Here is a 12,029-nt window from a genome sequence, read left to right on the forward strand (position 1 = left end):
CGCACAGCCACCTCTGCGCGTCACACGATCAAGAAGTGACTGTAGCATGTTTCGCGCGTGGTCTCGACTGTATGGAAGCTGCTGCCGTGCCCGGCGGATTAGGTCCCGCCCCGGGACTCCCCATCCAGGCCCCGCCCCGCCTCTCCAGGACTCCGCCCCGCCCAGGCCCCGCCCCCGCCCCGGCCCGGCCCTCCAGGGCTCAGGCCCGCCCCTTCAGGACTCCGCCCCACCTCAGGCCCCGCCCCCGCGGCGGCCGAAGGGCGGGCCGCGCCGCCACGTGCTCAGACGCAGGGACCCGCCCGCCTGCCGGGCAGAGCGCCTGCCGAGCACCGGCCCTGGGGCGCCACTCGCGGCCGGGCGGCGGCAGGCATGGCCACGGCGGCGGTAGCAGCGGCGGCTCGTGGAGCCGGTGCAAGGGCAGTGACGGCCCTGCGGGATGGCTGCCGGACTGCGACCCGGGGGCGATCGCGCGTGGGCCCCGCACGGCCCATGTGCACAGCACCTGGGACCGCCCCGGACATGAAGCGCTACCTATGGGAGCGCTACCGGGAGGCGAAGAGGAGCACGGAAGGTGAGTGAGGCTGCGGCCCCCGAGCCCTCTGGACGTGTGGGGCCCCTCTCCGCCGGGCTGGAGCGCCAGGTCCCGTCCCACGCGGCCATCCGGGAAGCCGGCACCCTCGGACCCGCGAGGTCCGCCGCTGACCGCCAGACCTCCCTCCCCATCCTCACCCTCGGTCGTCCCCAACCCCAACCGCGGGCGACAACGCCTCTGCAGTGCGATTCCGGGAAACGCGGAAAAATGCTCCTGCAGAGAAACTTTACAACTCTTGCCTTTCTCCTGTCGGGAAAGCCTCTTTATAAATTCCTGGGATTTTCTAGCCAAAAATCCACATCGAAAGCTCTTTGAACGCTCCTGGCTGGGGTAGGGGGTGGGGGGTTCCACGGGGTTCCATCTTCTGGGAGACGGTCACCGCCACGCATCGTTAGGTATTGTTATTAATAAACAGCAATAATAGTAACCGCCGGAGTCCGGCAGGCGGCGGGTTACCCTGTTTTCCGACTGCTGGGCAGGTGCCCAGGGTCCGGAGGCTGATTTATCTTCCTCTTTGTTTTAGAGGATAGGGTAAGATTTGCTGTACTTGTAATAAGAGGGGTCCAGGTTGGGAGTGTTCCGAGTTATCTACTAACCTCAGCGAGGAGGGGATTCCAGGGCGTGACCTCTTTGTGGCCAGAAAATGAGCTTGATTTGATTGTTGGTAAGGGAAATAGGGAGGATAGAAAGAGGACCCAGTAAATACTAATATCAGACACATAAATTGTGTCCCGGAATTTTCCCCATACCTAGGAAGGAGGTGTCACATCCTCATCCTATAGATGAGAGAGGCCGGACTCAAGTTTAAGAAACCTGGCCCAGGTGTGATCTTCACCTCGAGTCTATCTCAGCCCCACACCCATTCTCCTGTTTCCTGCACTGCCTTGCAGTAGCAGCTCATCATTTGGGAACTGGTGTAAAGGGCCAGTGATAATCCATGCGTGCTGCTTTTTCAGGGAGGATTTAGAATAGAATTTTTTGTACTCATATTTTGTGTGTGTGTTGCGAGGTGGGGGGGGGGGTGTGCTGGTGGAGATGGCAGAGAGAGAGAGGGAGAAAATATTCAGTGGGGAGAACATTTTGTAGAATCACATTTTCCATCTTTTGTCCAGAAGTCATGAAAGAACACAAGAGGCTATTTTCACCAATTGGAATAATTTTCTGAGGGAACTCAAAGTGATCAGCAGTGCAAAATTCTGTGAAATAGGGTTTGTTGTCTTAGTTTTCCTTTGCTCTGAGTGTAATTTTACATTGATTTTTGTGGTGGTGTGGGTGACAAGAAGACTGACTTTTGAGACATTGAGAATTGCAGATCTTAAGTGAAAGGAATATAAGAGATCATCAAGCCTGATGGGTAGGCAAGACTTTTTAATTGAAATTTTCAGTTGGGATAATTGTATCCTGTACAGTTGTAAGAATTAATACAGGGAGATCTAGCATAACCTTTAACCTGTTTCTCCCACTGGCAACATTTTGCAAAACAACAGCACAGCATCACAACCAGTATATCGACACTGATAGAACCCACAGATCTTATTCAGGATCTCCTAGTTTTACTCGAACTTATGAATGTGTATTTAGTTCTACACAGTTTTATCCTGTGCAGGTTCATGTATTCAGCATGGGTCAAGATACAGAACCGTTCACTACAAGGTTGCTCCTAGTTTTTGACCATGACAGATAAATAAAGCTCCTGTAAACCTTTGTGTACAGGTTTTTGTGTGAACACATGTTTTCATTTCTCTAAGTGCCATTGGTTGAATGGCGATTGTGTGTTTTATATGACATTACAGGCAAAATTTTTGCCATTCCGATTTTACAGACAAGATTTGCTGCTGTAGATTGTGACTCTTGGGACATCACAAAGCTCTGGTTTCCTTAGCTGTAAAATGGGGATGGATGCTGGTTGTACCCACATCAGAGGGTTGTGATGAGGCATGAGTGGGTCCACCATGAAAGATTTTTAGAACTGTGCCTGGTGAATGAAATTCCCTGGCAGCTCAGCTGGTAAGAAATCCACCTGCAGGAGACCCCGGTTTGATTCCTGGGTTGGGGAGATCTGCTGGAGAAGGGATAGGCTCCCCACTCCAGTATCTTGGGCTTCCCTGGTGGCTTATCTGGTAAAGAATCTGCTTTGGAAAACTGAGATCAGAGAAAAGGAACTTAACACCAGAGCTAACAAATCTCAAAATCTCCTCAAACTGACCTACTCCGAGCCCCTTGGAATTATTCCACACCAAAGCCCAACTCTAGCCTGAGTGTCCGATCTTTATCACTCAACCCTCCAGCTCTCATCTGCCAGTGAAAGTCACTCAGTCGTGTCTGACTCTTTGCGACCCCTTGGACTATACAGTCCATGGAATTCTCTAAGCCAGAATACTAGAGGGGTAGCCGTTGCCTTCTCTAGGGGATCTTCCCAACCCAGGGATTGAACCCAGGTCTCCTGCAAAGCAGGCAGATTCTTTAGCAGCTGAGAAGTCCAGGAATCCTGTAGTGGGAATAAAGCGGGGAGTTTTAGAGTAGGCTTGGCAGACACTCGGGATAGTAGCTCTTGTGGCTGGTTAGTAAATAACTCAGTCTTGCTCATGCTTAGTAAGCTGTGGAGATGGGCTAGTTAGCACTAGGGTCTATGTCTCCTTTTGCTTCGTGGAACACCACATGTGGCCTTGAACAAGCCACCTACTCTCTTTAAGAGTCTTCTTTCTGTAGAATGAGGCCGCTGGAGTAAATATGTGAGCTTTTTCAGTGTTACAGGTCTGTGAATCAGTATTTGGGGTCCCGTCTTCACCTCCCAGCACATGCCCACATGGTCCCTGTCTTACCACAGAGGACGCAGGGACTTTCTTCCTTCACCCTGTCTGGGTCTGCACCACCACTTTAGCTGAAGTCTGTACATGAGCCCAACCTGCATTCCTTCACCAAGCATTTGTATTCACCAGACATTTATTAAGCAGGTAGCAGTGGGCTTAGGGCTTCCCTGGTGGCTCAGAGGTAAGGCCTTTTCCTGCAATGCGGGAGACCCGGGTTTGATGCCCGGGTCAGGAAGATCCCCTGGAGAAGAAATGGCAACCCACTCCAGTACTCTTGCCTGGAAAATTCAGTGGGCTACAGTCCATGGGGTTGCAAGGAGTCGGACACGTCTGAGCAGCTTCACTCTCACTTTTCACTTTCAGTGGGCTTAAAAGCTACTGATTTCATAGATGGACACGACTGCGTGGGAGGGACCGTCAGGGGCTGAGCCCCTGCCGGGGCCAAGGGAGGGGGACCCGATTTGCATGGATGGGGAGGTTGGTAAACAGATAAGTGCCGTTCAGCTTGGGGACGTTATTAATAAATAACCGGCCCCAGGAGATATGCAGGAAACGCTTGACACTGTGTGTATCGGAGTAAAGACTCAGAGGAGATACTGATGTTCATACAAAAACCCCCCACCAACCCCCTGCTCCCCCCCTCGCCAGTTTACTAGAGGACAAAGTTCTACTTTCTCCCTTCCTGATTATTGCTTTCTGGTGTTTGATCTCTTGCCTTAATTGGAACAATCCCTTCAGGTGTCTTCTCTTTAAAGAGGCTCCCAGAATGAAGCCTGCTCGAGGAGATGATTTTTACTCTTAGTTTTACTCTTTCTCTCCCACCCTCCTTTTCCCCCCCAAATTAAAAAAGACTGTTGTTTAGATCAGTTTTAGATTTACAGGAGAATTGCATGTTTCTGTAAACTCCCTGACTATGGGATGGTGATATTGTGATTTTTTAAAATCAGAAATATGGCACAGAGCTTCTAAAACCTTGGAATTTCCTAAGTTCCCAGATGGATAAAGGTATCCTTTGTGATATTAATTAGGTGACTTTTGGAGTATTCCTAGGCAACCAAGGAGGGGGCCTGGTTACCAGGGGGACGCAGCCCTGTGATTGGAGACTTAAAACTTGTGTCTTCTGTTCTCCTCACTCCTCGGGGAGGGAGAGGGGCTGGAGATTGAATGGATCACCAGTGGCCAGTGATTCAGTCATTGCCCGTGTAATGAAGACTCCATAAATATCTCCATAAAAACCCAGAAGGACGGGTTCTGAGGGCTTCTGGGTGACAAATGTATCTAAAGGATTCTGCACCCAATTCAGATGTGCATTTTTTCCCCAGGCCACCTATTCTTGGACACATCTGAGTGTCCTTCCACACAGATCACTCCTGACCCCTGCTGGAGAGAGCGTCAGATCCTCCAAGTTAAGGGCTCATTCCTACAGGACTGCCATGGAGATTCATGTGGGGAGAGTGGTACACCCATTGAGGACGTGGAAATCCCTTGTGCTGTCTACGAACTTTGCCCTGTGCATCTCTCCCATCGGGCTCTCCCTTTACAATAAACCAGCGATCTAGAAAGTAAAAGGTTTCCCCGAGGTCTGTGAGCCACTCTAGTCAATTACTTGAACCTGAAGAGGAAGTCAGTGGACCCTCCAGTCTACCGCCGGCCTGTCAGAGGCGCAGGTGGCCACCAGTACTGGGGACTGAGGTTGGGCTGGGGCGGTCTTGTCGGACTGAGCCTTTGACCTGGACGGTCTGACGCTCTCTGCAGGAGGTGTCAGAAGTGAGTTGTGTTGTAGGACACCCTGTTGTGTCCACGCACTGGTGGCCTGGGGAAAAACTCACACCTGAGTTGGGCATAAAATGGGTACATTTGTCACAGTTAACCAGTATCGATCCATTGTCAGTATGTATCAGTGTTAAGCAAAGTCCCTGTTTGGTTGAGAATTCCTTAATGTTTAACCGAGTGTCCTTTTCTCCTCTAGGATCCCATCCAGAATAGCACACTGCATTTACTTATCATTCTCCGTGGGCCCCTCTTGGCTGTGACAGTGGCTCAGTTTCCCTCTTTACCATCACCTTGACAGTTTTGAGGAATACTGGTCACATACCTGGTAGAATGTCCCTCACTTAGAATTTGTTCCTTTTTTTAAAACTTGAGATCTCTGGACCTGTAATAGTTATGTATCTGAAGTCAGACTCAGTTCGAAGAAAAGGTTCTTTGTTTTGTTAGGAAAAGAAATGCTAATTTATTTCCTTATTGGTTACTGCTCGCAAAAATTTCTTATAGAATTATGGCTCTCACCTGGAGCAAGGGAGGGGGGATTTGACTCCCAGTGGATGTTTGGCAGTATCAGGAGACGTTTCTAATTGTCACAGCTAGGAGAAAGAGGGTGATGTTGGCTTCCGGCGGCAGGGGGAGGGGGTGGAGGCCAGAGATGCTGCTAAACATCCTACAAAGTATAGTACCCCCTCCCCCAGGAATCATCCAGCTTCAGGTGTCAATAGTGCCAAGATTGAGAAACCTTGTCCTAAAATGGTGAAAGTCTGAGAAATCGCTGTGACTATAATTTAAAGATACGAATATACTTTTGTGTGGTCTGTTATTTTCTGTTATTTATACGTTGTGGGTGACTTCTTTGAACTCAAGCCTGGCCTTCCCTGTGTGCTGATCAGATAATTATCCTCTCCTGTTAGGTTCAGGATGGAACGTTCCTGCGCCTTGGAGAGAAGTGAGTCCAGCTGTACACTTGGGTAGCCTGGTGGATTTTCGCCTTGCAGAGGTCATCTCAGAGCTTGGTGTTTTTAGAATGTTTCGCTGCTTGGCCAGGGCTATGAAGGATATTAAGTTGTGGAAAGAAATGTGGGGATTAGTAGAAAGTGTTAGAAGAAGCTCTTCCAGGGTGTCAAAGGATTTATTCAGAGTTCTTGGTTGATATTTAGTGGGGACTTGTATGTAGCTCAATGGTGGAAGCTTAGTGTGTATAGAATAAGCACAAAATGCAAATCCTTCCCTGGAGGAACTGCAGTGGGTTAAAGAGATACCTGTAAGATAATTGAAAAATTAGGCCAGTGATTCTCAGACTGGGTTCCACCATCTCCTGAGAGATGTGGTTAAAAAAATGTGCAAAATGTATGTTAAAGGAGCTTCTTTACAGATAGGCTTATCAGAGCTAGTGAATCAGAGCCTTTAAAATACATGACTCTCCAAGAAGGAGGATGATGGTTTAGAACTTCCCAAGTGAATGTGACCGTAGAACCCCCTTTTTGGAGGTAATGGTCCAAAATAGAGGTTCTAAAGAATACTTCAGGAGGTGAAAGGAGATAAAATACAAAATGGAGATAAAAAGATAACTTTATTGCCAGTCTTTGAAGGTAAGTAGAATTAAACATATTTATTGTTTCAGTAGTTCTCAGACTGGATGGGCATACCAGAATCATCTGGGAGCTCGGTTAAAAATGGAGATTTTGAGGCCTTAGACCCAGGTATTCTGATTCAGTATGCGTGGAGCCAGGGAATCTCTATTACAAGCTGGGTTTGGAAACTCATCCTTAGTTGAGCTCTTGAAGACAAGTGCGAAGAGAGACATGCTCTGCATTTTACAGTTCTTTTGGACTCTGGCTTCGGCAGTTTGGTGGGCTAGGTGTTGTTGGCAGTCTCAGAACCCTTTGTTACAGGATGTTGCTGTTGTTCAGTGGTCAGTTGTGTCTGACTCTTTTGCGACCCTGTGGACTATAGTCCTCCAGGCTCCTCTGTCAATGAGATTTCCCAGGCAAGAATACTGGAGTGGGTTGCCATTTCCTACTCCAGGGGATCTTCCCAACCCGGGGATCTAACCTGCATCTTCTGCTTTGGCAGGTGGGTTCTTTACCACTGAGCGGCCAGGGTGTGGTGCGGGACACTGACATGCAAATGAAAAATACAAAGAACGTTATTTGCATGTACAGCTGAGCTCTGAGAAACTGAAGAGGAATCACAGGGACTAAAGATGAAGATTGATGAGCAGTCCTGAAGGTGTTAACAGTTTTGGGAGCACTTGTTAGGTTTTATTGGCTGTGCCTGCTGAGAGGGAGTGTGCACACACACATGTGTACAGAGATGCCTGTAAATTCTGTGCTGCTGGGCTGAAACTGTTCAGTAAATCTGGGACCTACAGAGGGCCGCCTTCCGTGCAGAGACAATAGGGAAATGTGTCAGTCTTACTTTCTGCTCTAGACTTACTCCTGTGTGGGTGAGGGTGTCCTGAAACTCTCCCCGTCACCTTGTACTCATAGGCTAGTCCTCACATGGGTTTGAGTTTGAATTTATTCTGCTTGGGTGGTCTGCTTATGTACTCTCAAGATGAGAAATTAACTAAAAGTGGTCCCAGGGTGATAGCCTCCTGGGATTCCTGATGGAAGCAAATATAAACTCTTCCTGGATGAATAGACCTTTACACCAGGCCCCAAGGAAGAACAAAGGAATTGATTGACCTGTGAGTAAATCTAAACACGTATTGACAATACAGAAATCAGTCCAAAAGAGAGCAGGAGAAGAGGTGAAAGAAACTGAGAAAAAGCAGCAAATATCATGAAAGATGTTAGTGGACGTAATTCCAAATATATCAGTGATCATGATAATCTCAGATGAACAGGTTATCAGATCAGATGTAAGAAGCACAATCTAGCCTGATGCTGTTCGCAAGAGATACACCCTGAAAAAAGATGTAGAAGAAGTTCAAGTTTAATGAAATGGGATCAGACGTCTTGGGCAAATATGAACCAAAGAAAACCAGCAAGTGTGACTATCAGACAACTGTTGAAATGGCATTGAAAGGAAATAATGTTAATTATGGGAAGAACTGCAAATTATAGTTCATGGACCAAATCTCACTTCCTGTTTTTGTGTATTATGTTGTATCAGAACACAGCCGCACGCATTTGTTTCCCTGTATTTTTTGGCTCCTTTTGTGTTGTGATAACACAGTTGCGCAGGTACAGCCGAGACTTTATGACTCCACAGCCCACACAGTTTACTAACTGAGCCTTCAGGGAAAATGTATGTTGACTCCTGAACTAAAGCTGTGCTTATTTATCAATATGGATGAGTCTCCCAAAAATAAGACTGAGTGGAAAAAAAAGCAAGTTGCAGATGAATACTAATTATAAAAGGTTTGGAAAGACCTAAGAGGTACTTGTAGGGGTACACATGTATGTGGTCAAAGTCTAAAGAAATGGAAAAAGGATGATAAGCACCTAATTCAGGGTAGTGGTTACCTCCTTGGCAGGAGGAGAATGCAGGTGAGGGCTTAGATGGTTTATTTCCTGAGCTGCAGGGGGCCTAACAGAGGACAACTGGAATATCTGTGTTACTGTGTTCAGTCTGCTGCGGTGTCACAGGTCTGTTATGCCTCTGGGAAACTCTACTCTAATGAGAGAATGAGCAACAAAGGTAAATAATGTCTTGACGCGGGTTTGATCCCTGGGTCAGGAAGATCCCCTCTAGAAGGGAGTGGCCACCCACTCCAGTATTCTCGCCTAGAGAATTCTATGGACAGAGGAGCCTGGCGGGCTACAGTCCACGGGTTTGCAAAGAGCTGGACATGACTGAGTGAGCACACACCGCACAAGGCGGTCAGGGGACATGGGTGTTGTTTGTTTTAGTTTTATACCTTTCTTGCATCTTAGAAACAGCATGATACAGTCTTAAGAAATCTTTTGTTTAGGTGTGTGGTATTAATGATCCTTGGCTACAGGAAAAAGTAGTCAAAGGGCTTAAGGGAGAAACATGTCGCATCATTTTCACATCTGCAGGTAGGAAAGAGTTCCTAAGATAGCAGAGAGCCGGAGGGCCTTCTGGAGGTCATGGAGTCCAGGCCTCTGCTTCGAGAAGAAGTCCCTTTTCCGTAGCCCTTGCTGGTGGCCACCTGGCATCCGCTTGAGTTTGCCATGTGATCCCAACGCTGCCAGTATTTATTTTGGATGGCCTGAGTCACAGAGAGTATGTAACTCCAGTTCCCCTTCCATATGATCGCTGCTTAAGTGGGAAGATGGTGATCGTGCATCACCCTAGCCCTCCCCTTTGACTTAATTATTTGGGACACTTGTTCACATGTACTCGAATTTCTTGATATCCCTTGTTGATCCTTGGTCCTGACCGCAAGAGGCCACGTGTGGTTTGACTGGAGAGAAGCAATGCATGGCATATGGGAGGCACTGATAATTACTTTCTTGTATTTCCTCTGTGCTTTGATGAAAATTTCATGATAGCTTGCCTAGTATTTGATCTTTTTATATGATTAATATTTTTTTTCCTAAATTTTCCCTTGAAACACTTGTACTTTTCTTTTGAACAGTTTTTTTTAATTAAATGACTTTGAATATTATATTATCATTAAATTGTTACTCTATATCATTTTATTTCAAGTACCATTGCATATAATTTTATATTTGGGACTTTAGGAAGCATGATGGCTATCTATGGAGCCATCAGAATTACAGATATTACTTACAAAGTAATAAGGTGTAAATTCTGGTGGGAGTAGTATAAATGTCATGTGTATTATTAATTATTCAGATGATTAATTCTATTTGTCATGAATCACTTTCCCCTGGAGATACTGCAAAATACCTAAAGTCATGGAAAAATGAAAGCTTCTTCTGAGATGAATAGATGGCTGTAGAAAGACTTCTGAACTGCCCCCTCTGCAGGCCCGCCCAGCCTCATGTTAAGTTCCTCGTCTCTACCCATCAGCGTGATATTTCCTGGTCTCCCACCTCTGCCTGGGATGTTGCTTACTACAGAACTTGCGCTTTATTATTATTTTTTAATATTCCCACACAATGTCCTGTACAGAGTCTGGCACATAGCAGGTGTGGAGTAAGTGCTTATTAAAAAATTCCTGAGTGCTTAGTAAGTGAGAGAACTACTTTACAAACATGTTACATACTGGGTGATCCCATTATATAAAGTTCTAGAAAATGCAGGCGAATCTGACCAGAAGAAGAGTAGCAGGGAACAGAGGGAGAAGGGGGATTCAGAAAGGTGGGGGGAAATGTTCGGGGATGTTGGTTATACACTTATTATCTTTGTTTTGGTGACAGCGTCATTGTTGTCTGTGTGTGTCAAGCCTCAGCACACTGTATGCTCTGTCCAGTTTATTTCATTTCATTTCTGACTCAGTAAAGGTATATAGTTAAGACAGGGAATTCCCTGGCAGCCTAGTGGTTAGTGCTCTGTGCTCCACCATCGGGGCCCAGGCTCAGTCCCTGATCAGGGGACTAAGATCTCATAAGCTGCTGCTGCTAAGTCGCCTCAGTCGTGTCCGACTCTGTGCGACCCCACAGACGGCAGCCCACCAGGCTCCCCCGTCCCTGGGATTCTCCAGGCAGGAACATTGGAGTGGTTGCCATTTCCTTCTCCAATGCATGAAAGTGAAAAGTGAAAGTGAAGTCGCTCAGTCGTGTCCGACTCTTAGCGACCCCATGGACGGCAGCCCACCAGGCTCCTCTGTCCATGGGATTTTCCAGGCAAGAGTACTAGAGTGGAGTGTCATTGCCTTCTCCGATCTCATAAGCTGCGGGGCCAAAAAAAAAAAAAAAAAAAAAAAAGCTGTATAGTAAAGACAGAAACAAGGGAAGGACTCTGGTTTAGCCTGGCTTGTGGCAAGTACCCCCAACTCCTGGAGGTGGGACCCTAGACGTGGCCCAGCACAAGTCCAGTGTTTTAGTCTGAATAGCTGCGGCTGGAGGGTTGGGGTGTGTTTAGAGGTGGAAGGGACATTGCTTAGCTAAGGGTTAGGGCTCGCTGGGCAGGGAACCCCATAGATGTTCACCTTCACAGTGGGAAGGATGCCTGCGGCACTGTTTCGTGTTGGCATCTTTTTATTGGGCTGTTGCAGAAGTAAAAGTGATGCGCAGCTGAATGGTTAGTGGAGATACTGGAGAAAACGGTTTCTGGCAAAAGATAGTTGTTTTCACTTCTTATTTTATTAAAAATTTTTTAAGTTGAAGTGTAGTTGTTTTATAAGGTTTCTGCTGTACAAGAAATTATTCAGACCAGAAGAATAGCAGGGGACAGAGGGAGAAGTGGGATTCAGAAAGGTGGGGGGAATATATTATACATATATACATTCTTTTTCTAAAATATTCTTTTCCATTATTGTTTATCATAGGATATTTAATGCAGTTCCCTCTCCTTACTGCAGGACCTTGTTACTGTAACCATCTGCTAACCCTGACCTCCCGCTCCATCCGTCCCTCCCCCCCCGCGCCCCCCCACCACAACCACCAGTCTGTTCCCTGTGTCTGTGAGTCTGTTTCTGTTTTGTGAATAGATTTGTTTGTGTTGTGTTTTAGATTCTATGTGTAAGTGATATCATATGGTATTTGTCTTTCTCACATACTTAGTAATCTCTAGTTGGATCCAAGTTGCTGCAAGTGGCATTATTTTGTTCTTTTTTATGGCCAAGTAGTATTTCTTTATATATAGGTACCACATCTCATTTATCCATTCATCTGTCTGGGGACATTTAGGTTGTTTTCCATGTCTTGGCTGTTGTGAATAGTGCTGCCGTGAACAGAGGGGTACATGTATCTTTTTGAATTATAGTTTTTGTTTTTTTCTGGATATATGCCCGTGAGTGAGTTTGCTGGATCATAAGG

The 12,029-nt window shown here is 46.7% G+C and overlaps 1 protein-coding gene across 1 annotated transcript in view; it reads left to right on the forward strand.

Moving 5' to 3' along the window:
- The first annotated feature begins 258 nt into the window (after positions 1 to 258).
- Positions 259 to 12,029, forward strand: part of NT5DC3 (5'-nucleotidase domain containing 3) — a 71,197-nt gene continuing 59,426 nt past the window's right edge. The window contains exon 1 of the mRNA XM_070454037.1: positions 259 to 571. Within this exon, the coding sequence (XP_070310138.1) occupies positions 370 to 571 (202 nt within the window). The 5' untranslated portion in view covers positions 259 to 369. The remainder of the gene's footprint in view (positions 572 to 12,029) is intronic.

This window comes from Odocoileus virginianus, chromosome 23, assembly GCF_023699985.2.
Source record: "Odocoileus virginianus isolate 20LAN1187 ecotype Illinois chromosome 23, Ovbor_1.2, whole genome shotgun sequence".
In the NCBI taxonomy this organism is placed as follows: domain Eukaryota; kingdom Metazoa; phylum Chordata; class Mammalia; order Artiodactyla; family Cervidae; genus Odocoileus; species Odocoileus virginianus.